The sequence below is a fragment of the Odocoileus virginianus genome, chromosome 11 (genome assembly GCF_023699985.2).
Source record: "Odocoileus virginianus isolate 20LAN1187 ecotype Illinois chromosome 11, Ovbor_1.2, whole genome shotgun sequence".
NCBI lineage: Eukaryota > Metazoa > Chordata > Mammalia > Artiodactyla > Cervidae > Odocoileus > Odocoileus virginianus.
Window position 1 is genome coordinate 293,298 of NC_069684.1, and position 27,097 is coordinate 320,394.

The 27,097-nt window shown below is 57.6% G+C and overlaps 1 protein-coding gene across 4 annotated transcripts in view; it reads left to right on the forward strand.

Annotated features, from left to right (window-relative positions):
• LOC110136468 (neuron navigator 1) overlaps nt 1–27,097 on the forward strand; it is a 130,919-nt gene that overhangs the window by 93,313 nt on the left and 10,509 nt on the right. For 3 of the 4 annotated variants that reach the window (XM_070473777.1, XM_070473778.1, XM_070473779.1), the window contains 13 exons: nt 13,060–13,198; nt 13,640–13,937; nt 14,563–15,256; nt 15,452–15,895; nt 16,591–16,632; nt 17,110–17,258; nt 18,694–18,864; nt 19,651–19,703; nt 20,135–20,158; nt 20,260–20,337; nt 22,680–22,763; nt 22,875–22,986; nt 26,056–26,177. In XM_070473777.1, coding sequence (XP_070329878.1) covers nt 13,060–13,198; nt 13,640–13,937; nt 14,563–15,256; nt 15,452–15,895; nt 16,591–16,632; nt 17,110–17,258; nt 18,694–18,864; nt 19,651–19,703; nt 20,135–20,158; nt 20,260–20,337; nt 22,680–22,763; nt 22,875–22,986; nt 26,056–26,177 — 2,410 coding nt within the window. The remainder of the gene's footprint in view (nt 1–13,059; nt 13,199–13,639; nt 13,938–14,562; nt 15,257–15,451; nt 15,896–16,590; nt 16,633–17,109; nt 17,259–18,693; nt 18,865–19,650; nt 19,704–20,134; nt 20,159–20,259; nt 20,338–22,679; nt 22,764–22,874; nt 22,987–26,055; nt 26,178–27,097) is intronic. The other variant, XM_070473776.1, reaches the window with a different exon arrangement.

The window sequence follows — 27,097 nt, forward strand, 5'->3', positions numbered from 1 at the left end:
GCTGGTAGCTTAGACAATAGAAATCAATTCTCACACAGTCTGGGAGGCTGGGATTCTAAGGTCAGGGTGCTTGGTTTCTGGTGAGAACTGTCTTCTGGCCGAGTCAGGGCCCTCAGATGGTGGGTCCTCCTCCTTAAAACATCAGTCTTGTTGAGTCAGGGCCCCACCCTCCTGACCTCACTTAATTAACCTTAATGACCTCCTTAGAGGTCCTAGCTCCAAATATAATCATTGGGGGTTATAGCCTCAACTTAAGGATGTGGGGGGACACATTTCAGTCTGTAGCAGTGGTCTAAGTGGGAGAAACTGTCTTAACCTCAGGGCAGAGATTAAATGCCAGAATCAAGAAGGCCATGCTTGAAGCAGGGTGTTAGGAGGCAAGATGATAATTTAAAAGAACTTTTCTCTGAGTCACAGATATTTGAGACTCCGAAGGTGTGATCAGACACTGGAAAATTGCACGTATGCCCAGAACTTCCTGCGTTACCTGCAGGAGCACCCGGTCCTCCAGACCAGTTAAGGACTCGGAGCCAGCGGGCTCATTCTCTAGATCATTCTTTTGCCAATGCTGAGCCAGCCTCCCTCCAGATTCAGACACAAGCTGAATCTTGACCGGGCGGGGTTCTGCCGAGGCCAGGACCGTATCCCTCTGCAGTAACCCTTCCAGGAGAAGGGAGGGGGCTGTGCTGGGTGGTGACAGAGATCAACTCTGGCAGGGGGAGGGTGCAGGGAGCTAGGACGGGGATGCGTCCACGAGGGCGCCGTTCACACTCTCGGTGGCCAAGCAGCCTGTGTGTTTATAGCAGCCCCTCCAGATGCCCACGTGGAAACTAGGAGCTGAGCCACTTGACAGACAGAGGCGGCAGTGGAAATGGTGATTCCGCAACTCGGTGGGATGATCGAAGTACAGGAGGGCGTGGCATCTGATTTTCTTGACTTTCATTTGAGTCGGGTTTGACCTCCAGGGAACACTTCCTGAATCTGTGGTGTTCATCTTCATAATCTTCCAGGCCGGGTCTGAGTAAGGATTCATCACCGAGGTGTTGCCCAGATCTCACAGAGTAATGGGCTCCAAAACGGTGTTGTGGGATCTGCAGAGATTAAATATGAATGTTAGAGTCCCCAGCCCATTCACAAAATTAGCCTCAGCATTTGAGAGTTGGACAAAATTCGGCAGATCTGCAGTCCAGGAAGTGTCTGTAACAAGTTGCTGAAGCCCTCAGTTTTCTTAGGGACGGGGGTGAGGGGTATGAGCTCACTGCCATGTACCAAGGGGGCCAAATAAATTCCCCTGATTATACACATGCTCCAGTTTCCTGTTGGACTCTGGTCACCAGGTCCTCAGAGTTCCTTCTGCTGGTGAGCTTTACCCTTAGACTTGGCAGACCCCTAGCACGAGACGTTTACTTTGGCTTCTTCTCTGCCCCACCCCCTCTTCCTCTAAATTTCTCTGCAGTTCGTCCTTGGCCAGACCCGGCTGCCTCGCTGTGGCCTCGGCCAAACCACAGACATGTAGTGAAGCTGCGCTCGGCCTGCCCTGAAGAGCTGAGGCCACGCGGGGCGGTGAGAGCTTGCCGGTGCCTGAGCAGAAGGCCGGTTCGTTTTCAGAAATGGCCTCACTCAGGTGCTCAGCTTCCCTGCGACTCCTCCATCACCTTGTCTTCTTTCTGCCCCTGTTGTGTCACTCTTCCGCTTTAACCTCTTAGATGCTCAGGACTGTGGCCAGTCATTCAGGGTATGTGCCCAGCGCTTCCGCCACATCTGGTGCCATCCGGAGAAGGGTCAGCTGGCACTGACCTAGGTCACAGGCCAACTGCAGCCACAGCCTCGGTCGATGAGCCCCGCCTCTTCCAGGTGGACAGCCTGTCAACCAAAAGTTTCCTCCAAGACACGGCTTCCAGAAGCGGTGTGAGCCACATCTGTCATTTTAAATTCCCTAGTAGACATGTTTTTAAAAAGTAAAACAGGTGGAATTAATTACAATAACAAGGTTTATTTAATCCAAGATATCTAAAAATATTATCATTTAAGTATTAATATGAAGTTATTAATAAGATACAGAGCATTCTTTTGTCAGACGAAGTCTTTGGACTCTGGTACTGAAGTGAACCCTTACCACACCTCAGTCTGGACCAGCCGTGCTTCAGGAATTCGGCGTGTAGATGCACCTGGCCGGCGGCTGCCGTGGTACAGAGACTGTGCGGGCACTGCGCGTCTGGCTGCTCCATGGTGAAGCAGCCGCCTGCCAGTGCAGGAGAAGCAAGAGACGCAGGTTTCACCCCCGAGTCAGGACGGTCCCCTGGAGCAGGAAATGGCACCCATCCAGTACTCTTGCCTGGGAAATCCCATGGACAGAGGAGTCTGGCGGGCTGCAGTCCATGGGGTCACAAGAGAGTCAGACAGAACTTAGTAACTAAACAACAACAGGAGTTGACCCCCTGGTAACCAAGGGGACAGAGGGCTTGCTTGCTGCAGGGGCCAGAGAGCGGGCCTCGCCGACCAGCTGTGAGGCCAGGACCCATCATCAGGCTGGGAGTGAGCTCCGGGGAGGCCTGGCTGTCATCCGAGCTGCTCACCTCCCAGAAAGGGCCTGCAGGACAGCGAAGGGCAGGGCCTCCTCGAAGCGCACTAAGGGGCACCCAGGACGCTCCGCACACCACGCTCGGCCTCAAGCAGGACCGGCCGTCACCTCTGCTGTTTGACCCAGATCCCGGGACCCAGCGTCTTCCTGCTTGAAGACTTCAGGGACTCCCTGGCGGTCCCGTGGTTAAGACTGCGCCTCCAGTGCAGGGGCTTCGGGTTCCGGTCCGGGAGCTAGGATCCCACTGCCTGCAGCCAAAGGAAACCAAAAACGTAAAACAGAACAACATTGTAGCAAATTCAATGAAGACTTTTAAAAAGAGTCCACATCAACAACAAAAAATACTGGGAAAAAAAAACACCCTTTGCCCAGGTCTGTAGCAAACAGGTGCTGAAGCAGGCACCATGGGCCTCGGGGACACCCCGCGGTCAGCCATCTCCCACCACAGTCTCGGCAGCTTCATGGGGCTCGGCCGTCACGTTCCGTCCTGGACAGTGAGCAGGGAGGCTGTGGCCGTCTTCAGCCCTGGATCAAGGATCAGGACGACAGTGATTTGGAGGCTCCTTCCATGTGTGGTTCTGACTCAGGCTGGTCCTGACCAAGCCCTGTCCACCTTTCCGGTCCCCTGAAGTAGAGCAGTTTGAGCTGCGGGGCCGCCTCGCTGTCCGGGGGCCTCATCCAAAGCGCTTGTGCCGGTGGGATGTTCCGTTGTCTTGACCCGCAGCCACGCCGGCCCTGGGAGCCGGGCCAGCCCATCACAGGAGTCACCGTCCTCACCGTGGCAGTCAGGTTGGGCTCTGCCCCAGGCCTGAGTCCCACTGACTCACCTCTGCTCACTGCCTCCTGTCTAATGGCCGGGCCCCGCAGGGGTCGAATCGCAGGTCCCGAGTTGGTGACTTTCCACGGGGCCCACCCGATGTCCGTAGGTTCACAGAGCACGGCCACCCTTGCAGGTTCAGTGATGGGCCCTGGAAGCCTCCCACGTCTGACTCGGGCTGCTTTTTATGAGCAGTTGAGGACTGTGTTTCCTGAAGGCTTTCCACTCTGTGGTCAGAGAGCCTCCTGCTGTCCTGGAGTGAGTTTCTGTTCAGAAGGGAGCGATACCAGATGGAGACCAAGAGGGCCTGGGCGTCTGCTGGGGCCGTAACCTCAGGCTCCCAGCTCCGTCAGCTCCACCTGGGAGCAGCGTGTGTGCGCACTGTGTCCTAGTGGTCCCCTCGGGGGTGCAGAGTGCAGCTGCAAATGCTTCGGGGTTGTTGTCTGCCTGATGCTACCCTCAGAGTCAGCTGTTGTTTAGTTGTTCAGTCGTGTCCAACTCTTTACAACCCCAAGGACTGTAGCCTGCTAGGCTCCTCGGTCCATGGGATTTTCCTGGCAAGAGTACTCGAGTAGGTTGCCATTCCCTTCTCTGGAGGATCTTCCCAACCCAGGGACTGAATCCACGTCTCCTGCATTAAAAGCAGATTCCTTACCACCGAGGCAATGGGGAAGCCTCACCTGGGAGTAAAAATGACTCCACAAGAAGAAAACAGTCAGCCTAGCTCTTACACCAGTCTGTTGTATCTTGGATGTTTCTCAGAGGAAAAAATAAGGTTTTGTGTACAGAGCTCTTATCCATTAAGTGGTAAATAACCAGAGAAACGTGGTCTCCTCAGGTACATCTCTTTACTGCTTCATCAGGCACATATATTCTGGACCAAAGGAAAACGGATTCAAGGTCAGGCCTGACTTCCAAAGACTGCTGGAGAAGAGAGAACTGAGGCCTTTCCCATGCACTGCCAGCCCACCGGCCCGGCCCGCCGCTGGCCCAGGCCCTCAGCCTCTGGCGGCCCGCAGGCTCCCTTGGCCCCTGGAGCTCTGGGGGCGACAGCTGGGGGGGGGGGCGCCTGGCCGCAGCCAAGAGCTTTGTGAGCGCTGGCGCGGCCCCCAGAGGGAGGGTGCGCCCGCCCCGGGCCCGCAGACAAACGGGGCAGCGTCCAGGTGCACCACTCCCCTCCGCAGCCAGGTTCTCCTCCCGCAGAGATGGGTGCGCCCACGCGGCCCAGGGCCAGGAAGTGGGAACTCGAACAGCAATCAGCCGCCACGCTTGCAGCCTAGATGGAGGGCTTAGTGATTTACTGACGGGAACAGTGCAGTCACCGTACACTGCCACTTCCACCCAATGGCAGGAAGCTGGAGAAGTAACAATTACGATTTAGAAAAGAAAACCATAAGTGTCTAAGGATACTGAGTGTTCTGACTGAACCAAGTTTCAGGGGAGCAAGAATGCTTGGCGGCTTTCATCCGAGGGGCCCGGTGGGAGAGGGGGTCAACCCACCAGCGATGAGGAAAAGGAGACAGCTGGACTCTGTACAAACTTCTGGAGGCTACGTGTGAATTGGCTACAAGGAGACACAGTCACAGAGCAAGTACGACCCCGGCCAGCCCCAGTTCTTTCCCACGACGCCTTCCCTGGGAGCACACAGGGGCCGCCAGCCGATGACCAAGGGCAGGGTAGAGACGGGGCAGACGCCCTTCCCAGCCAGGGAGCACAGCAGCCGCCCGGTGCCTAGCCGCGCAGCGCAGGAGAAGCTGAGAGCCGGGCCTCCCGCAAGCACAAGGCCCTCCTCTCGCGCCCGGGGCAGCCCCTGCGAGCTGACAGCCGGGCTGCAGAACACAGAGAAGGCTGGCGTCACCACGGTCACGTCCCAGCTCCAAAGGAAGAGCAGCCTTGATCTGGTCCCCGAGACGTTAGGACCCGACTTTAACCAAAGTGACCACAGAGCCGAGACTTGGCTCCACCGTGGGGGAGACCGTCTCTGCCCTCAGCTCTGTGGGTGTCCGTTCCCAGGTGTCGCTTCCCATGCGCTACTACAGAACCAACAGCTGACTTGGTGTTGGAGCTGGCAGAAGGATCGTTGAGTACTTTTTCTAAGTACTTTGAAGGATCCGGTAGACGGGCTGGATCACGTGCTTGCATAGACCGAGAATTCAAGTGGAGATCTGGAAGTTCTACAAAGAGAAAGGTTATCGATTCCCACTGAAGCGAGGATCCTTCAGAAACAAACTGCAGGTCACTATTGGGGAACAGATCTCTGGCGCTGGGAAGCGGTAACCGCTTCTCTGAGTGTGCACCCCCGCTTTCACAGGTCTGCCTGCTGTGTAGACACTGAGAGGCAGGGCAGCACCAGAACTCTGTCCTGCCCCTCGGGAGACCGCCTGTAAGGCGGACGCTCCCGCAGAGCCCGAGACGCGGTGAGGAGACACGGGAGAGGCTGGTACAGAGGACCGCGGGAGCCTGGAGGAAGCTGTGTTTGTGTGGACCTCGGCGGCGCCCCGCGGGGCTGGGAGAAGCCTGTGGAGGCAGGTCGGCTCTGCGCACCCCCCATCAGGTGCCCACGGTGGTGCCAGGACTCCTGAACCCTCGCGGAGGGGTCACGCATGGTGGTGAGGGTCCTCCCGCTGCACGTCTGTGCTCCCATGTAGCAAGAAGGGGGACCGCGGGAAAGGGGGCGCACGCCCTGCCCACCCGTGTCCCGTGAGGCTGCATCACATTCCCGGGTGTGCATGGAGAATTAAGCCACCCCACTCTGCCTCCTCTCCTTTCTGATTTCCTGTCACATTCCCATCTTTCCTCTCCTTGTGTGGTGAACCGGATCTCCACAGTCTTCATCAAACATGCATCGGCTGACACCGCCCCGTAGATGTGACCTCCGGGGTGTTCGCCATGCTGACCTCAAATTTAACCCTGGGCAGAGTTTACGGGACTTGAATTCTGAGATTCCGGCCCCCACATTTGTGTTCTTAATCATACAGTACGCGCGTGCTCATGGATGCAGGGTTTGAGTCCATTGTCTCAGCAGCGAGGAGCTAATGGAGGTTTTGGAAAGGCTGTCAGGCCTCTTCTGATGGTGTTTGGTGTATCCCGGAAGAGGGGGCTCGGTAGACAGTGGGGTGGATAGAGGCTTTCATGGGGGTTCAAGTGTGAGCACGTCCAGATTTGACCCAGAGCAAAAGCAAGAGAGACGTGAAGGAAGAAAAGGCGACGGGCTGGGGGTACCACAGCCGGGGGCTGGGCTGGGGGGTGAGGTCGGAGGAGAAGGAGTTGGAGGTGTAGCTAAGGTAGGAAGACAGGAAGAAACAGTCATGCTTCTAGTGGAAGCAGGAAGTGGGAAGTTTAAGATGTGTCGGGGGAGGGTTAGGGGTTTGAGGGGATGGGTAAATGGGAAGATAAACATCCTGCAGAGAAAGTTCTGCACTTGACCTGTACCTGTCCCAGCGCGTTAAAGACGCCCCTCGAGTCAGCTCTGCTGTCTGGTTTGTGTGACTCAGCCCCTCCTGGGCTGCTTCAGATGCTCTCGGGGTGAGTGAGGAAGCTCCTACAGTAACCACCCCAGAGGGGGAGCTTAGTCCCACGGTAGTGGTGTAAAGTGGTATAAACACATAGACCACCTCCTGTGTGCCAGGCGCCCATTAGTGACTGCTGTTTGGGTTTACAGGTAGAATGTAGAATACTAAGTTCTCTGCGAAATGCCAGGCTGGATAACTCACAAGCTGGAATCAGGATTGCGTGGAGAAATATCAACAACCTCAGAAATATCAACAACCTGCAGATGATTCCATTCTAATGGCAGAAGGCAAAGAGGAACTAAAGAGGCTCTTGATGAAGCTGAAAGAGGAGAGTGAAAAAACTGGCTTAAAACTCAACGTTCAAAACACTGAGAATGGCATCCAGTCCCATCACTTCATGGCAAATAGATGCGGGAACAGTGGAAACAGTTGACAGGTCCTCCCTGTGAACACAGAGCTTCCAAAGACCTCAGGGTGAGGGGCCCAGGCTTACAGGTGAGCGTCAGCTATGGATTGTCAGCACTCCCAGAAGTCTCCCCAGTACAGACAGAACAAAGTAACTTGGAGCCAGGAACTAGGCAGAAAGCTTGTGGACCTGCCCCTCCAGACAGACAAGTGAGTGAGCGTCTCTGAGAGTTAAGAGAAGAGGTTGCGTCCTTGAGGGAAAGACGGATAATGCTGTTGTATAAAATGGAAACGTATTGATAGCAGAAATGGAGATCTTAAAGGAGGCAATGGAGATAAAACTGGGGCCACTGCCCAAAGAGTAGAGTTTAAAATACATGTGTGTGTGTGTGTGTGTGTGTGTGTTGATGGAAAATAAGAGAAAATCAGAATCTCAACCTTAGACTATCATCTGAGTAACAGTCTAGAGAGAGAGCTGGAAAGTGGAAGAAACCGTGAAAGGAGTAACTGGAGAGAGTTCTCAGGGCTGAGGGCGTGAGCATCTAGGTGTCAGGGGCCCAGGGGGGGAATAACTGGAGAAAGTTTCCCAGGGCTGAGGGCATGAGTGTCTAGGTGTCAGGGGCCAGGGGGGCACCAGCTCACGCATACACAGGCCTTACCAGCCACGTCGTCCGCGATGCCTCGGAACACCAGGGGAGGTGCTGAGAGATCCCAGAGAGGAGACCCACCGAAACCTTAAGGACTGGGAGTCACAACGGCAGCGGCAGAGGCTGGGCCAAGGAGCCAGGCCCTCACGGTTGGAGAGGACATTATCTTCAGCTAGGAATTCAACGTCCAGCCAAAACCTCACATGTGAAATAGAAAAACAACACTTTGTAATGTGTTAGATCTTATGAAGTCTGCTTTCCGAGGACGCTTTTCCAGGAATCTACTGCAAGAGGCACTCCACTGAAACACGAGAGTGAACCGACGCAGGGGCCAAGGTTCCGCCTGAGAGCAGGCAGACAGAGCCTGTGGCTGGGGTGGCGGGGGGCAGGCGGGGGCCGCCATGCGGGGTGCACTTCAGGGGGCACGAAGCCGTTCCTGCAGTCACCGCAGATAAGGGGCGTTTGTCCTCTCCCTGTATAGTGTTACATAATATTCGATCCTTGCCTATAGCATATAATACTTGTCTAGTTTCTCCACTGGAGATGCTTACCCCTTCAGTCATGAACACAGAATTTTCCTTTTGTTCAGCACCTACAAAGCAATTTCTCCAGGAAGGCTTCCGGTCATCCAGCCAACCTTCCCAGCAGTTAGGCTTATGCTTCCTCACGACCGGAGGAGGGTCTGTGACTCGGGAGGGGACATCTTTGGAGCCAAGAGGAGCATGTGTCCCCCTCCCCCATCTCAGCCTTAGTCTTTCCGTCAACACTGAGCAAAGGACAGGTTTCTTGGGGTTGGTGGACTGCAAAGTCCTCATTGCCCCTGAGAGTTTTCTCTGCTGTGAGGCCTCGATGACCACCAGTTAATCTCGGTGGAAGGTTCAGTGGAAGGACAGACTTCTCTTGTCTTTGACCTGAGAGAACGCTCTGGGAATTGTGTGTGTGTACTTGCAGAGAGCCCGTCTTGACCCACGAGAGCCGATGGGATGTTACAACCATATTGATCTTTCCCCCTCAGTGTCTCTTCTCTTCAAAATGAGGGGGAGGACAACCTTAGCCCAGGACAGGTGTGAGATTTAATATACGTCACCACTTGGTGGGGGAGTCGGATGGCCATTTAGTGATGGCCGTGATTCCTAGTAATGAAGTCGAGCTTGCTCTGTGGTGTGGTCCAATCCCTTGCTCTTTGCTTTCTCACTGTGTTTGGATTAATCCCTGAAGAACAACAAGCCAAACATCCAAACCACCCACTTTCCTCTTCCCAGCAAATAAATCACAGGGAGACTGGCCTAAGTCTGGGCCAAGCCCTTAGATGCCTTAAGTGTCTGATTTTTGTTCCATGAGATGAAACTCAAAATAAATCAAAAGGGAACAGTGTTCCAGAAACCAGCAGATTCATGGAAAACATCTTCAGCCTCTTCAGCACACATGTGAAGCTGATAAATGAGGGTTTAGAGGTTCCCACAGACACGGGTTCATGCACTGCAGTCTCGCTAGAGGTCCATGTTCAGTTTGAGGCTCCCTGAAAGTGGAACTTCAGATTTCACAGGAACCTGGAGAACTCTTTAGGGTCCAGAAGGAAGAAATAGAAATGCGGGAAGGCGTGGGGAACAGGACATTTGAAGAAAGGTTGTAGAAGGTGGAATTTGAGCTTTGAAAATAATGTGTGAACCCAGAGACACCTTTGGTAGCAAGCTCAGATGATACAAGAGGAGTCTGGTGTGAATGGGGGAGGAGGCATTTCTTTCAGATGTTAGAATAAACCTTCTGACGGTGAAACTTGTCAACACAGAAATCAATAGCCAAGGCACTGCGGAGAGTGGCTGAGGCTGGGTCCGGCTCTCTGGGAGTGTGGACCAGGTTCCGACAGAAAGATGCTTGGGCAGATGTTGACAGCCATCAGTTGCTCTGAGCAGCTAGCAGGAAAAGGAGACCTCTGAGCACGTGCGGTCCCTGCGCTTGGCCACCGCACCCAGAGTGGGGCGCTGTCATCAGAGGAGCAGGGCTTGCTGTTGAGAAGCGGGAACTGGTCTCACGACGGGGTGAACCCTGTAAAGACAGAGGCATGAGAAGTGATGGATCTAAGCCGCTCTGAAAAGATCAGTCTTCTTCCACCCTAGTTACCAGGTATAGAGAATTTTAGAAAAGGGAGACGAAATGCCTAAAAGAACACATCTAAAAGTAAAGATATGGTGATTTTAGGATTGGAGGGGACATAGGTCTGTACGGTTAGGTCAATCCAAGAATTGCCTTGTCTTTATAATATACTGTTCTGCTAAGCAGATAGAACATCCTCCTTGGCCAGATGAAGCTCGATTCAGTTCAGTCGCTCAGTCGTGTCCGACTCTTTGCAACCCCATGGACTGCAGCATGCCAGGCTTCCCTGTCCATCACCAACTCCCAGAGCTTGCTCAGACTCATGCCCATCGAGTCGGTGATGCCATCAAACCATCTCATCCTCTTGTCATCCCCATCTCCTCCTGCATTCAATCTTTCCCAGCATCAGGATCTCTTCCAGTGAGTTAGCTCTTCCCACCAGATGGCCAAAGTATTGGAGTTTCAGCTTCAGCATCAGTCCTTCCAATGAATAATCAGGACTGATTTCCTTTAGGATGGACTGGTTGGATCTCCTTGCAGTCCAAGGGACTGTCAGAGTCTTCTCCAACACCACAGTTCAAAAGCATCAATTCTTTGGCGTTCAGCTTTCTTTATAGTCCAACTCTCACATCCATACATGACTACTAGAAAAACCATAGTTTTGACTAGACGGACCTTTGTTGACAAAGTAATGTCTCTGCTTTTTAATATGCTGTCTAGCTTGGTCATAGCTTTTCTTCCAAGAAGCACGCATCTTTTAAGTTCATGGCTGCAGTCACCATCTTCAGTGATTTTTGGAGCCACCCCACAATAAAGTGTGTCACCATTTCCATTGTTTTCCCATCTATTTGCCATGAAGTGATGGGGCCAGATGCCATGATCTTAGTTTTCTGAATATTGAGTTTTAAGCCAACTTTTTCACTCTCCCCTTTCACTTTCATCAAGAGGCTCTTTAGTTCTTCTTCACTTTACTGCTATAAGTGTGGTGTCATCTGCATATCTGAGGTTATTGATATTTCTCCTAGCAGTCTTGATTCCAGCTTGTGCTTCAACCAGCCTGGGATTTTGAATGATGTATTCCGCATATAAGTTAAATAAGCAGGATGACAATATACAGCCTTGACGTACTCCTTTCCCAATTTGGAACACAGTCTGTTGTTCCGTGTCCAGTTCTAACTGTTGCTTCTTGAACTGCATACAGATTTCTCAGGAGGCAGGTCAGGTGGTCTGGTATTCCCATCTCTTGAAGAATTTTCCAGAGTTTGTTGTGATCCACACAGTCAAAGGCTTTGGCTTAGTCAATAAAGCAGAAGTAGATGTTTTTCTGGAACTCATTCTTGCTTTTTCAATGATCCAACAGATGTTGCCAATTTGATCTCTGGTTCCTCTGCCTTTTCTAAATCCGGCTTGAACATCTGGAAGTTCACAGTTCACATGCTGTTGAAGCCTGGCTTGGAGCATTTTGAGCATTACTTTGCTAGTGTGTGAGATGAGTACAATTGTGCGGTAGTTTGAGCATTCTTTGGGATTGGAATGAAAACTGACCTTTTCCCATCCTGTGGCTTCTGCTGAGTTTTCCAAATTTTCTGGCATATTGAGTGCAGCACTTTCACAGCATCATCTTTCAGGATTTGAAATAGCTCAAATGGAATTCCATCACCTCCACTAGCTTTGTCCATAGTGATGTTTTCTAAGGCCCACTTGACTTCTCATTCCAGGAAGTCTGGCTCTAGGCGAGTGATCACACTATCATGATTATCTGGGTCGTGAAGATCTTTTTGTATAGTTCTATGTGTTCTTGCCACCTCTTAATATCTTCTGCTTCTGTTAGGTCCATACCATTTCTGTCCTTTATTGAGCCCATCTTTGCATGAAATGTTCCCTTGGTATCTCTAATTTTCTTGAAGAGATATCTTAGTCTTTCCCATTCTATTGTTGTCCTCTATTTCTTTGCATTGACACTGAGGAAGGCTTTATCTCTCCTTGTTCTTCTTCAGAACTCTGCATTCAAATGGGTATGTCTTTTCTTTTCTCCTTTGCCTTTCGCATCTTTTATTTTCTCAGCTATTTGTAAGGCCTCCTCAGAGAAGCATTTTGCTTGTTTGCATTTCTTTTTCTTGGGGATAATCACTGCCTCCTGTATAGTGTCACGAGCCTCCATCCATAGTTCTTCAGACACTCTGTCTATCAGATCGAATCCCTTGAATCTATTTGTCACTCCCACTGTATAATCATAAGGGATTTGATTTAGGTCATACCTGAATGACCTAGTGGTTTTCTCTACTTTCTTTCATTTGAGTCTGAATTTGGCAATAAGGAGCTCATGATCTGAGCCACAGTCAGCTCCTGGTCTTGTTTCTGCTGACTGTATAGAGCTTCTCCATCTTTGGCTGCAAAGAATATAATCAATCTGATTTTGGTAGTGACCATCTGGTGATGCCACTGTGTAGAGTCTTCTCTTGTGTTGTTGGAAGAGGGTGTTTGCTATGATCAGTGCGTTCTCTGGACATAACTTTGTTAGCCTTTGACCTGCTTCATTTTGTACTCCCAAGGCCAAACTTGCCTGTTACTCCTCCAGATATCTCTTGACTTCCTACTTTTGCATTTCAGTGCCCTATAATGAAAAGGACATCTTTTTTGGGTGTTAGTTCTATAAGGTCTTATAGGTCTTCATAGAACCATTCAACTTCAGCTTCTTCAGCATAACTGGTTGGGGCATAGACTTGGATTACTGTGATACTGGTTGATGTTGATTGTTTTGCCTTTGAAATGAACAAATAAAGCTAGTCCCTCCCTTTTATAAAAGAGCATCACCAGGTGTTTAATACAAGCAAGTTTAAATCGAGCTTGGCTCTGCCACCAAATCTAGGGTTAACCAGCCCCCGACTCTCTGCTCTTGGCCTGTCCGTATGCTGAAGTGCAGCCGTCCTCTCCTTCGTGAGGGAACTTCAGTTCTCGCCCTGGCTTCTGTCTTGACTGCTCACCTTTCTCCCCCACCCACAGCTGGGATGAGAGCAGCTCCATCAGCAGTGGGCTCAGTGATGCCTCCGACAACCTCAGCTCCGAAGAGTTCAATGCCAGCTCCTCACTCAACTCCCTGCCCACCACGCCCACGGCGTCTCGCAGAAACTCGACAATAGTGGTAGGTGCGGGTACAGACATAGGGCCCCCTTCTCGAGGCCAACCGCGGGCAGACCCAGCCGCAGCTGTGTGCAGGGTGGTGTGTGCCCTGCACGTGGGGTGGCGTGTACACTGTGTGCATGTACCAATCCATGGGATTGGTCCCCACATGCACGGAATCGAGTCTTCGAGCTGGTGGGAAGGAACACCTAGGGTGTGACCTGTCCTGGGGGCAGGTCTGTTTGGTGCCCACGCCCGTTTGGAGGATTCCTGTGAGCGCTGTCCCACCTGGAGAGGAGAAGCTTGGCGTGCGTGCGCTCTCATCTCCAGCAGCCTGGGATGCAGGCAAAAGCCTGGGTCTCCGAGTCCCCTGGAGAGGAGGGCCCTCCATGGCCCCCGTTTGCCCTCTGGCCCTGCCCTCCCTGTCCCGCTGAGCATCCACCCCGCCCTCTCTTGCCTCCAGCTGCGCACAGACTCAGAGAAGCGCTCACTGGCGGAGAGCGGGCTGAGCTGGTTCAGTGAGTCGGAGGAGAAGGCCCCCCGCAAGCTGGAGTACGACAGCGGCAGCCTGAAGATGGAGACTGCGGGATCCAAGTGGCGGCGGGAGCGGCCCGAGAGCTGCGACGACGCGTCCAAGGCCGGGGAGCTGAAGAAGCCGGCAGGCCTGGGCCCGCCCGGGCCCCTGAAGAAGGGCAAGACCCCGCCCGTGGCTGTCACCTCGCCCATCACCCACACGGCCCAGAGCGCCCTCAAGGTGGCAGGTGAGCCCAGGGGGCAGGTCCCAGGGCCGCGGCCTGCTTCCCTGCTGGCTCCTGGTCCTCTCGACCGGTAACTCCTTGGGGGCAGTGGTGACCAGCCTGCATGCAGCTCCCACACGTCACTTGGCAGGGCTCCAGACTGTCCTGAGTCAGGGAAGACGGGCAGACGCGGGCACAGGGGCTCCACATGCTTAGAAGGCTGAGCCCAGATGTAGGGCAGGAGGGAGCCTGGTCTGACCCGCCTCCCACACTGCCCAGTGATTCTGTTCCTCTCCTGGGATCTTGGGTGATATCCTCACACCTCCCGGGGCCCCGTGTGCCATCCCGGGAGATTCTGGCACTATCAGAGAGGTGCTGCTCATGGGGCAGGCCCTTGGTGACCTGTTGTTAGACGTGTGCCCTTCTTGATCATCTTGTGATTTCAACCAAACTGGGACCTCCTAGCCTGGGAGCAGAAAACACCAAAAAACAAGAGAAATTGAACAGCTGGATGCGAGGCCTGCACAGAACGGTCCTCAGCCCATGGGTCCCGATCGCCCGCAGTTAGGCCCAACACCCCATGGTGCCCCTCCTCCCTGGGTGGGAAGACGCTGGCTCTCCTGCTGCTGACAGTGCCCACCCTCCACAGGCAAACCCGAAGGCAAGGCCGCCGACAAGGCGAAGCTGGCCGTGAAGAGCGCGGGCCTGCAGCGCTCCTCCTCAGACGCCGGCCGCGACCGCCTGGGCGACGCCAAGAAGCCTCCCTCAGGCATCGCACGCCCGTCCACATCAGGGTCCTTCGGCTACAAGAAGCCCCCTCCTGCCACGGGCACGGCCACCGTCGTGCAGACCGGGACCTCGGCCACGCTCGGCAAGGCCCAGAAGTCCTCGGGCATCCCCGTGAAGCCGGCGAACGGGCGCAAGACAAGCCTGGACGTGTCCAACAGCGTGGAGCCCGGGTTCCTGGCCCCCGGCGCCCGCTCCAACATCCAGTACCGCAGCCTGCCGCGGCCAGCCAAGTCCAGCTCCATGAGCGTGACCGGCGGGCGCAGTGGCCCCCGGCCCGTGAGCAGCAGCATCGACCCCAGCCTCCTCAGCAGCAAGCCGGCGGGCCTGGCACCCTCCAGGCTGAAGGAGCCCTCCAAGGTGGCCGGCGGGCGGGCCACCCCGGCCCCCGTCAACCAGACGGATCGGGAGAAGGAGAAGGCCAAGGCCAAGGCCGAGGCGCTGGGCCCTGACGGCCTGTCCCTGAAGAGTGTCAGCTCCCCTGAGAGCACACCCCGGAGCCAGGCGGGCCACGCCCCGGCCCCCAAGCTGGCGGAGCTGCCCCCTACCCCGCTCAGGTACGTCCCGCGTATGTGTGCCCACCCCGCCCGCCAAGGCCTGCGCCAACCCACCCAGTCAGGGGTCTTCCCCAGTCTCAGGGGCGCTCAGAGCCCTGGAGTGCTGGAGAGGACGAGGATTTGGCCCAGGTCCCAGCTGCCCATCGCCGCCCTATCCCTGGAGCCCAAACGCCTGTCTTGCCCTCGCTTCTCCAGGGCCGCGGCCAAGAGCTTCGTCAAGCCGCCGTCCCTCGCCAACCTCGACAAGGTCAACTCCAATAGCCTGGACCTGCCGGCGTCTGGCGACTCCCACGCACCCAAGGCCACAGACCTGCACGCTCCGGGCCCGGCTGCCGGGGGCCCCCTCACCTCCTGCTTCACCCCCAGCCCGGCCCCCATCCTCAACATCAACTCGGCCAGCTTCTCGCAGGGCCTGGAGCTCATGAGTGGCTTCGGCGTCCCCAAGGAGCCCCGCATGTACCCCAAGCTCTCGGGGCTGCACCGGAGCATGGAGTCCCTACAGATGCCCATGAGCCTACCCGGCGCCTTCCCCAGCGGCGCCCCCGCCCCCGGCAGCCCCGCTCCCCCCACCGCCCCCGCCGCGGAGGACGCCGAGGAGCTGGCCTGGAGCGGAAGCCCCAGGGCCGGGCAGCTGGACAGGTAGGCGGCCACGTCTGCTTCCCGCTCTGTGACCTTCAGTGTCTGTGTGATTAAGCGTGTCTGCTCCTTGCGCTGTGGATGAACAGGCTTTCGTTTCTGTGTTTTGATCCCAATTCTCACCTCCTGCGTGGGAAGCCAGTCCATAGATGCTGGCGGACTTCTCCAGGACCTCCTGGCGGGTTTAACCTGCCAGCCGAAGCTGCTTCTTACTGGCCCCAGATCACTCCTGTAATGTCACATGCTGCTTTCCGTCTTGCATCGCATCATCTCATGAGAACAGTTATTCGCATTTATTTACTTACGTTGGCCACGCTATGCGGCAGGCAGGCCCTCGGTCCCCTGGTCAGGAACTGAACCTGAGCCCCCTGCACTAGGAGCACGGAGAACCCCCGGACCGCCAGGGATATCCCCCTAATGCGATCTCTGAAAAGCAAGTCAGAGGGAATTCCCTGCTGGTCCAGTGGTTACACTCCACACTTTCACTGCCGAGAGCGTGGGTTCAATCCCTGGTCAAAAAAGAAAAGCTAATCGGGGAAAAACACGGAGCATCTCCGAACTATTTCTCAGACTGTGAGGGGTGCCAGGGCCATCCTCCCCTTTGCTTGTGGAGCCGAGGGGCTCACAGTGATGCCCAGGTCCCCGTCGAGTCTCTGGTCCCGAACCCTGAACCCACGTGCTTCTTTCTTCCTCTGCAGTAATCAGCGGGATCGGAACACTCTCCCCAAGAAGGGGCTCAGGTAACGCTCACGTGTGTTTTCTTTCCTGCCCGTGGGGCTCCTGGCCTGAGTGAGCCGCTGTGCTTGCCCCGGCCCCGACCGTACGTGCCGTCCCCCGCCTCCTCCAGGGCCCACTCCCAGGCTCACCCCTGCCCGAGCACCACCGGGAGCCGGGTGCTGCTCTGGTGACAGGGGGAGAGTCTCCAGCGGGATCGCATGCTGGCCCGGGCCTCGGGTCACTCTGCCCACAGCAGCAGGCCCTGCAGTCCATGCCTGGAGCCCCCGGGCTGTGTCCGAGCCTCGGGGACGGCGCCCTGGCGCCTCTGTCGTCTCGGCCCCGCCTTGCAGAGCCCTGCAGCAACACCCCGGTCTGCCAGCCCCTCTTGCCCGGGGGTGGGTGCTGCTCTCGCTGCCCCCGCGGGCAGCTCAGCCACTCCTGCCACCCGTCCCCGAGCCCCGGTGCTGAACGCCCAGCCGCGCCTCGCCTGCCGCCTGCAGGTACCAGCTGCCGTCCCAGGAGGAGGCCAAGGAGCGGCGACACTCCCACGCCGTCGCAGGGCTGCCTGAGTCAGACGACCAGTCGGAGCTGCCGTCGCCCCCTGCGCTGTCCATGTCCCTGAGCTCCAAGGGCCAGCTCACCAACATCGGTCAGTACCTGCGAGGACTGCCGCGGGGGCAGGGTGGGCGGGCCTTGGGTTCCGCCTCACGCTGGGTTCCCGCTGTGCGGGCTGGGTCACGGAGCCTCCATTCACCCCCCACAGCCTGAAACCGAGGGCCGCGTGAGCCGCGACCTGGGGCTGAGGGGTGGCCCCGGGGCACAGGGTGTACCTGTGCAGCATCAGATAGTCAGAGTGTTGCAAAGGCCATAAACTGCGGCCCCGAGCAGAAACCGGTGCCTCAAGCCCCAAGGTGGCCGCCCCCCGCGCCGTGCCACCCTCAGCGCCAGGCTACTGGGGGACTCGGTGGGGTACCGGCCTGGTGCAGAGGGTCTGCCCCCACTAGGGCCGGGCTCGCCCCAGGGGCAGGGCCAAGTGAGCCCGTGCTGCCAACACGCTTCTGGACTCTGAGAACCAGGGAAAGCTTGCAAGAGCGGGTGTGGGGAGGCTGGTTGGAGGCAGGCAGGGCAGAGGCAGGGGTCGCGGCCCTGCCTCCTGGGAGCCGGGGGCCCTCGGGGACAGCGCCCAGCCCGGCCTGTGGCTTCCTCCTCCGCCAGCCTCTGCAGGAAGGCAGCTGGCCCAGCCCAAGGTCCTGGGACGCACCTGCAGGCGACCGGGCCTCTGAGCAGACTGGGGTGGGGCTCTTGCCAGAGGAGGGAAGCAGGCTGAGGAGCAGTTAACTGGCCCCCGCAGGGCCCTTAACAGGAGGGCAGGGACCACATAGGAGAGCAAGGGGCCCGGCCAAGCTGTGATCACCTCACGGCTGAGGGGCCCCGAGGGAGCCGGGGTCTTCTTGGACCCCCCAGGGTGTGCAGGCCGAGAGGCAGGGCTGCGGGGGCAGGACTGCAGGCCAGCGAGGCTGCACAGCCCCCCGAAGTGCTTGGGGGCTCTGACCCCCAGGCCAGGCTGAGGCCGGGCGCCACCATGTCCCCGGGTCCACCCAGAGCGGCGTGCCTGCTGGGGGTCCCCCTCTCACTGACTCGCCTCGTCGCTCAGATCTGAGTCTTGCTCTGAACTCCCAGGCCACCCCTTGTGTGTTAGGGAAACACGGGGCCCCGTTCTCATCGGCACATCCGAGCGAGGTGAAGGCTTTGGAAAAGCTGCCAGACCCCCAGCCTGACCTTCGGCAGCCTTGTGTCCAGGGCAGGAGGGCTTTCACACAGGCCGTGCTCTGAACCCTTGGTTCAGATGCAGGGCCCCCCCAGGCCTTGCTGCCCACACCCAGCCCAGCACACACACCCTTCCTCTCCCACCCCCCATCACCTCTGCCCCTGGTGCCCCTGGACTGAGGCTGACGCCCCTGCCTCCTCCCCACCTCCCTCCTCTCCCGCCCCCCACCACCTCTGCCCCTGGCACCCCGGGACCGAGGCTGACCCCCCTGCCTCTTCTCCCGCCCCCCCCACCCCGCCCCGCTCTGTCCTTCCAGTGAGCCCCACCGCGGCCACCACGCCAAGAATCACCCGCTCCAACAGCATCCCCGCCCACGAGACGGCCTTCGAGCTGTACGGCGGCTCCCAAACGGGGAGCACCCTGTCCCTGGCCGAGAGACCCAAGGGGATGATCCGGTCAGGATCCTTCCGAGACCCTGCGGACGATGGTGAGACCTCACACCCGCGCGGTGCACGCTCATCCCGGGTCCGCTGATCCCCTCGCCCACCCGCCTCCATGGCCACCACCGCCCCACACACTCTCTGACTCACGGAACATCCCCCCGGGCCATCTCCGCGCTTTCCTCCCATGCCTTGAAGGGTCTGGGGGCCCAGGGCCTTTGGGGGTGGGCAGGGCGGCAGCGTGGATGGCTTGGACAGCGCCCCTGGAATACAGCGCCTCTGTCCCCTCTGCCCCCCACCCTCGTCAGAGGACAGGACCTCCTCACACGGAGCTGGTAGGGACGTGTGGGTGGTGCTCTAGCCCTTCAGAGCATCAGTCTTTTCCATCCTCTTTTCAGAGCACTCCGAAGACCAGCTTCGGGGCCGCACTCTGGGGTGTGGTCAGGTCTGAACTCGGGCTTTCGGGGGGGAGACCTGAGGACCTCAGGACACTTGTCCTGGGGCTCCTGCAGCTGCCTCCATCCGGTTCTCTCAGTAGGGCCATCGCGCTGAGAGCAGAGTCACAATGCGTGTCTTGCACTTGGGGGATTCTCATCCACAAGGTGCCCGCTGGGAAAAGGAGGCGCAGGCAGGATTGTGTTTCCCTTCTGAGCAGCTCTGGTGCAGCGACTCTGTGTCCGGCAGAGCGGCTCTGCCTGCTCCTGGAGTCCTTGGCGGGGCCGGACCGCCAGGCCCCGTGTTTGGTGCCAGAACCAGAGCCCAAGCTCCTGCCTCGGGCGCCTCTTGCCTCCACGAGCCCTCTGCTAACCCTTGGCGCTCTGCCTCTCTTGCAGTTCACGGCTCCGTGCTCTCCTTGGCCTCCAGCGCCTCATCCACGTACTCCTCAGTAAGCACCCTGGACCCTCTGCGGCGGGGGGCTGGGTGGGAGCCCCTGGAGGTCAGGGCACCCAGCGGGCCCTTCTGGCCTCACCGCCAGTCCCTGAGCAACTCTGCAATGCGGAGGGTGCCCTGGTCTTGGGTTCTGTGCCAGGGAGGGCGGGTGGGCAGCCCCGGCCCCCGGGACCCTCGGGGTATGCAGAGACGGCAGCTCCGACGGGGCCGGGCCTTCCTGCGGTTGGTGGAAACAAGGTCAGTCTTCAGGCCAGCTCCCTCCCGGCCCCCCGGGTGATGCGGCTTTAGCAGGAGACTAAACCCTGGCCTGGGGTCTGAGCCCGCAAGGGCCCCTGGCGCCCCACGTCCCGCTGCTGCGCGTCTGTGCGTTCCCTCCTCCGTGTAACCGCCTCCTCTCTCTCCCCTGCTTCTGGGCTCCTTCTCCAGGCTGAGGAGAGGATGCAGTCTGAGGTAGGGTCCCCAGCCTCTGCCTCTGCCTCCTAACACCCCGCACCCCTCCTCCCACACCTCCCACCCCTTCTGCCTCCGTGACTGTGCCTTTCCCTCCACAGCAAATCCGAAAGCTTCGCCGGGAACTGGAGTCATCCCAGGAGAAAGTAGCCACCTTGACCTCTCAGCTCTCAGCCAACGTGAGTGCCTGGAGCCGGGCCCGGGGGGAAGCGGTCTGGGCCCCAGTTGGACAAGTCCATCCGAAGAGAAGGCCTCCCAGGGTGTCCCCTGGGCTTGGTTACAAGGGCACAGAGGACGGGGGGCTGGCTTCTCCTCCCCCAAGTCTGCGTGTTTGTAAAGAGCCACTTCCCCCCCATCCTAATTCATGGGCATAGACAAGTGCCTGTGTGATGCCTATAAACTCGCTGGAGAAAGAAAGGATTGTGTCAGTGGCTATGTGTGCAGGAGGAAGCAGCCTTGCTCGGACAGTGGTGGTTACTCGTGGGTCAGAACTAACGGACGCCCCCGGGAGCCCTCTGCACCCCTGGGGCGTGCCCTGTCTGTCCCCACCCTGTCCTGCACCGCCCCGGGCTGGGCGCCAGAGCTCCAGCTTTAGGAGCCGGCCCTGGGCCCTGGCACGGTGGCCTCAACGCTTCAGGACGTGAGCGTCGCTGGGGACCCGCCTTCTCATCCCTTCCCTCAGCCTGCCAGAGTCCGCCCGCTTAGAGTGAGTCTCTCGTGGCCTCGGTTTTTCCACCCCTCACGATGGGGAGAAACGAAGCCGCCCGGAGCAAGGCCACGGCAGTGTCTCCCCAGCGGCCGAACTGCAAACAGAGAACATAAGAGCCATTTTCCCCCAAAGCTGTAAACAACAGCTGAGCCGGATCTACGGAGCCTTCCAAGTGTTTGCACAAAGTGACCGTGTCTGCAGTTTCCGCTGGTTTTTTCTCTCCCCTTCCTCCCGGGGGAGCCCAGCTGTCTGGCCTGGGTCTCTCGTGGAACCGAGACTCTGCGCCGCAAGTTCGGGTGTCCCCAGCACGTTCCGGCCGCCGTGTCCTGCCCACACCCGGGTCCCTTCCTTCCCTTACCCAGGTTCTCAGTGGTCAGGGTTTGCTCACCAGCTTGTGTGCAGCTCCTGGCAGGCCTTTCCCCACATTTGGGACACAGAATAGTGACAGAAACAAGACCCGTCTCTCTATTTGGCCGCCCGCGCCCCAGGCCCGCCAAGGCCATCACATCCGCAGAGCCCGGGAGTCCCTGTCTGGGGTTGGAGAGCAGGAGCGCGTCTGACCCGCTGACCCTGTGCCCCATCAGTGCTGCACTCCCAGGGAGCCTGAGCCCAGACAGTGGCCATGGAGGGCAACTCTCAGAGCAGGACGTGCCCCTGGCTGAGAGAGAGCTCCCTCTCCTGGGGGTCGGAGGCGGCCTGGCCCCAAGGGTTGGAGCCCTGCCCTCAGTGGGAGCCGCGATGCCAGCGCTCTGGAAGGTCCCCTGGGTCCCAATTCCAGACCTTGGGCCCTGTTCCTGGGCCTCCGCAGCTACCCACGCTGGGCGCAGCCTGGACACCCTCCCCTCCCACTCACCAGCCTTTCTCCCGGCCCCCAGCTGAACCCTGGCCAAGGGCATCTGGGCCGCCTAGTGGGTGGGGACAATGTGGAGGCAGGCGACGGTGCCCTCAAGGAGCGGGAGCCCCAGACCGAAGAGGCTGGGATGGTCCCCAGGAGCCGGGGTCTGAAGGCCTCTCACGAGGGGACCCGTGTCCACAGATGAGCAAGAGGGGCCCTGAGGCCAGGAAGGCAAGAGTCCAGCACGTGGAGGGAACTGCTCCCTGGATGGGAGAGGCCTCCAGACGTGTTGAGGGCAGGGACGAACCGTAGGGTTGACTCCCAGGGAGGCAGACGACGCGACAGGAAGCAGGGGTAGCAGGCCCCAGAGCTCTGCGAGGGGCGTCCCCCCACCCCAGCCGGGTCATAGTTGGCTTAGACGCCCCCCAAGGCTGGCCCTCTCCTCCATGAGCCTGCCCTCTCTGGTCGCAGCCTCAGCCCCCACTTCCCCGCTCTCCTGCCCCCCAGCTGGCAGAGCTGGAACTCTGCCCTCCCCGCCTGACCCCCTCTTCTCTGCCTTGTGGGCCCCTCACCCCTCCCTGCCTCGCAGTCCTCGTGGGGACCCCTCGCGCCCGTGGAGCAGCCCCGACACCTAGCGGCCAGACTGCGGAATTGCCCCGCGGGCCCTGGCGCTGCCTCTGTCGGGGAAAGGCCGGGAGAACCGAGAGCAGAGGCCCCGGGCAGTTCTGGGGGGTGATGGGCTCCAGGCGAGGAGTGACACCGGATAAAGCCAGGGCCCCAGAGGTGACGCCTCCAGAGACCCGCCCCACCCTGATGATGTCTGTCCCCCCAGGCATGTCTTCAGGCCAGAGTAGGAAGCAAGGTTTAAGGGCTGCCACGAGGGTGGTTGGCAATGGTCATCCCTGAGACCCCCAGAGTCAGCTCAGCCGGCCCCCCAAACCCCGGCACCTGAGGCGTCCCGTGCCCATTTGTTTCAGGCCAACCTGGTGGCGGCTTTCGAGCAGAGCCTGGTGAGCATGACCTGCCGCCTGCGGCACCTGGCCGAGACCGCCGAGGAGAAGGTGAGGCCAGCCCCGCCCCTCCGGTGGCCCCGGGCCCCGCCCCCGGCCGTCCCGGGCCCCGCCCCTCCGGCAGCCCCGGGCCCAGCTGACGCCACTCCCGTTTCTCCCTAGGACACGGAGCTGCTGGACTTGCGGGAAACCATAGACTTCCTGAAGAAGAAGAACTCCGAGGCGCAGGCTGTCATTCAAGGGGCCCTCAATGCCTCAGAGGCCACACCCAAAGGTAGGTCGTTTGGCCAGTGGCAGGGCTGGGCTGGAAGGAAACTTACTGCAGGACTTCTCTGTGCCCGATATGTGCCAGGCAACTTCTAGAAGGCGAGGGTCCTCTGACGGTCAGCGAGGAGTGGTAGGGGCATGACCCCACCACCCAAGGGACTGAGGGAGACCAGGGAGCCTATCCTTGGGCCTCAAATGACTGTCACAGACAGTTGCTAAAATAGCACTTTAATTTTCAAACTCAAGATACCCCTGCTGTGCAGCCCAGCAGTCACTTTCCTTGGAATTTCCCCAAAGGAGCAGAAATATGATGTCCCCACAAAAACCTAAGCGTGGATGTTTATGGCAGCTTTATTCACAGTCACCAAAACTCAGACGCAGCCCCACTGTCCCGCATGGACAGCTGTGTGAGGAAACGGAGCTGTAGCCAGACAGTGAGCCACCACCCAGCACTGTAAAGAGATGAGCGATCTAGCCGCACGACAACGGTGACGTGCGAAATGTCTGTTACTCAGCAGCAGAGCCCATCAGGAAAGACCGTGTGTTCTATGATGTCAACTATGGGTCATTGTGGGAAAGACGAGACTCGGGGCAGTGAGAGGATTGTGGCTGTCGGGTGGGGCGGGAAGTGGAGGTGGCCAGGCTGGGGGACAGGACCTGTAGGGCCGTGACAGCACTCTGGAGGACATGGTGATGGGGGTACAAGTCCTTATCCGCCTGTCTAAACCACCAGGATGTGGCACTGAGTGAACCCCAGTGTAGGCCATGGGCCCTGGGGGCTGCTGGCGTGTCAGGGCGGCTGCATTGACTGCAGCAGATGTAGCATCCGGTGGGGGTGCCGATCGGGGGGCCCTGCACGTAGGGGCAGGGGGTGGGTGAGGCACCTCAGTACCTTCTCAATCTTGCTGGAAACCTAAAGCTGCTCTGAAGAGCTAGCACTTTCCATTTTGACAATGTGTGTGCTTGCACAGATATGTGTGTGACCCTGTTTGATCCTCACTTCAGTTCTTTGACGGGAAAGAAGCTACCCTTCAAGTGAGACAGAGATTACATGGATCTCAGGGCTCAAGTGAGAAGTCAGCCTTGGTTTTAAGTGTTTCTGTGAGTTTGAAACATTTCAGAAAAGCGAGTGAGAAGGAAAGAGAATGTATTCAACCGTCAGCAAGAGGAGCACCCCCTCTTGCTGGTGTAGGATGCGTCCACGTCTCCCATCGCTTCTCCTGTCTTCTCTGCCCAACTTGGTCACAGACACAGCCAGCCTTTAGGAGCATCTGCAGGATGCCAGGCCCTGCTCTGATCGCTGTGCTTACATTAGCCCATCTGTTCCAGACAGCAGCCCTACAGAGTGTACTCTGTAGTTCAGAGTAAGGCCAGAGAAGACAGGTAGCTGGCTCAAACATGGCTCCTCAGTGACAGGTCTGGGACACTGAGCTATTTCTAGTTTCCTGGGTAACCTGACTCTTCGGATACACTTGTGTGGGATGGATTGCTTTCATGTGGTCCTCCTTCTTGTTGACCCAGGTCCAGCTTGGTCAGGATGTCTAGGAGCCTTCAAAGAACTAATGCTTAAAGCAATAATGCCTAATTTTATTTGATTTGTAGATAGGTAATACATGCACATGGCACAAAATTTTAAAGGCACAAAAGATTTCCTAACTTTTTAAAATTCTTGTTGATAGGCTCACAACTAATTGGATCTCCAAGTATCGTGACAGACAGTTATTTTGCTGCCTTTCATTTTATTTTGTAATTCACTAATTGTAAATTAAATTGATCACAAAAGCAATACGTGTTCTGGAGGAAGATGCAAACTACGGGTTGGCAGGCCATCGTTCCTTGGCCAAATCTGGCTCACCACCTGCTTTTAAATAAAGTTTTACTGGCACGCAGCCATACTCACTAAGGTACATATCATCTGTGGTGGTTCTAATGCCACATGGCACTGCTGAGCAGTTGTAAGAGAGCTCAAATGACCACAAAGCCTGAAATATTTACTCTCTGGCCTTTACAGTGAAGGCCCACCAGCCCACGGTGCACACAGGGCCTCCCGCCCATGTGTCCCCAGTTTCCTGTGAATCTGTAATGATTCCAAAATAAGGTTTTAAAAACCCAGTCTTCGGACTTCCGTGGTGGTTCAGTGGGTAAGAATCCACCTGCCAATGCAGGGGATGTGGGTTCCATCCCAGGCCCAGGAAGATCCCACATGCCCCAGGGCAACTAAGCCATTCCTCGGCAACAAGAGCAGCCACCACAGTGAGAAGCCTCTGCTACTAGAGACCGTAGCTGGGGAGAGCCCACCCGCCGCCAGACCACCGGAGGAGCCTACGAAAAAGTCTGACGTCTGGTGCCTCTGCTTAAGCTCCGCTGCCTCTTACCTGTGGCACAAGGCACCGTCCTGTGAGGGGCACCCGGGACTCGCCCCACCCAGCCTGGCCCCACTCCCTCGCTGCCCCGCCCCCCAAAGCCCAGGCTCCCTGCACAGCCTCTGCCTGGGCTTTTCCACGTCCCACCTGAAGAGCTTCTGTTGTGTCAGCACTCAAAGGCCGCCTCCTTTATTAACCCTTTCCTTCCCTGAAGTAGGAAAGGAGGTCATTTTGGTGCCATTACAGAACTTTTCCAAGAGCTGAAGAGATATTCTGCCCATCAGATTAAAAGGGAAATTAAAGGTCGTTTGGGTTAAATGCAAGGCCCTTGGCCTTGGGCTGCCCACCCCCCGCCCCCCAGTATTTCTGAAGCGAGTCCTGAGGGCGGCAGCCAGTGCATGTGGGATGGCAGAGGCCTGGGCTGCCCCTCGTCCCTGCTGCTCAAGCCGAGGTCACTGGTTTCTGCACTGGTCTTTCTCCTGCTAGACTGCAGCTTCTTGAGAACAGGGATCATTTCCTACTTGTTTATTTGTTTATGTTGAAATATGATTGGCACCCAGCAAAGGCTTGTGGCAAGGATGCTCCCCACAAATGAAGGATGTGGATGAGGTGGGCGCCTCCTCCCCTTCCTCCTGCAGCACGCCCTGTCTCCAGCCTCACAGCATCACCTTAAAGCCCCGGTGTCTGTGTCCACCCCTGTGCTTGGCCCCCAGAGCTCCGGATCAAGAGGCAGAACTCCTCTGACAGCATCTCGAGCCTCAACAGCATCACCAGCCACTCCAGCATCAGCAGCGGCAAGGAGGCCGACGCCAAGAAGAAGAAGAAGAAGAGCTGGGTGGGTGAAGGTGTGGGGGGAGCTGTGTGGGCTGGGGGGCCACCCCACCACAGCACAGGAGCCGACCTCCCTGAGCTCACCATGCTAGAGTCCCGTCTGACGGGAGCCCCGGGTGGTGTCCGCCCAGAGCAGGGTCTGCCCCCTGCCAGCCGCCCCCTCCAGCCCTGCACACGTCTGGTGGGCAGCAGCAGAAGGAGGTCCTCAGAGGGACCAGCCTACCTGTGCCCACCCCTCCCATCCTGTGGAGAGATGTTATGGACAGAGCCACTCACTGAGATGCTCCTGGAGAGGTACTCATGGAACTTGCCAGATCACTCCAAAAGGAACTGTTGTACCGCCTGACTGGTCCAGAGAGAGATATTCTAGCTGTTCGTGTCTCCCAGATAACCCTAAGCTGATTGGGGTGCCGTTTCCGACATCGCCATGCCCCCCGCTGCCCGTGTGGAGGAGGGGAGCCCCAGGGGCACACCCACCCACTGGCCCCCACCCAGTGAGCCTGCGCACAGAGCGTGGTGTAGTCCGTACAGACCCGCTGTGTGAAATGAGTGATTAAGTGTTGCTTCTTTTTTTTTTTTTTTTCCTTCAAAATGCTGACTTAAAATCCCTATTTTTTTCCAGGTCTACGAGGTAAGACACTCATTTCTCCCCCTTCCTCTTTGCCTCTGCCATACCCTCCCCTTCTCCAGAGCAACCCCTTCCCCCTAAACAGAGACAACCACTCATGAAACTAACCGTGACCACCTCCTCCAAGCCCCTAACCCTCCCTGCATGTCGATCCACAGCCGCCCCTGGAGGACAGAGGAGCGGTCTGGCTGGGGCAGTGGAAGGACTCCGCCCCCTCCTGGCTCCCCTGGTGCCAAAGTCCACCTGCTACAAAAGCAGCCAAACAGCTCCTCCTGCTGGGACAGTGAGCCCTGGTC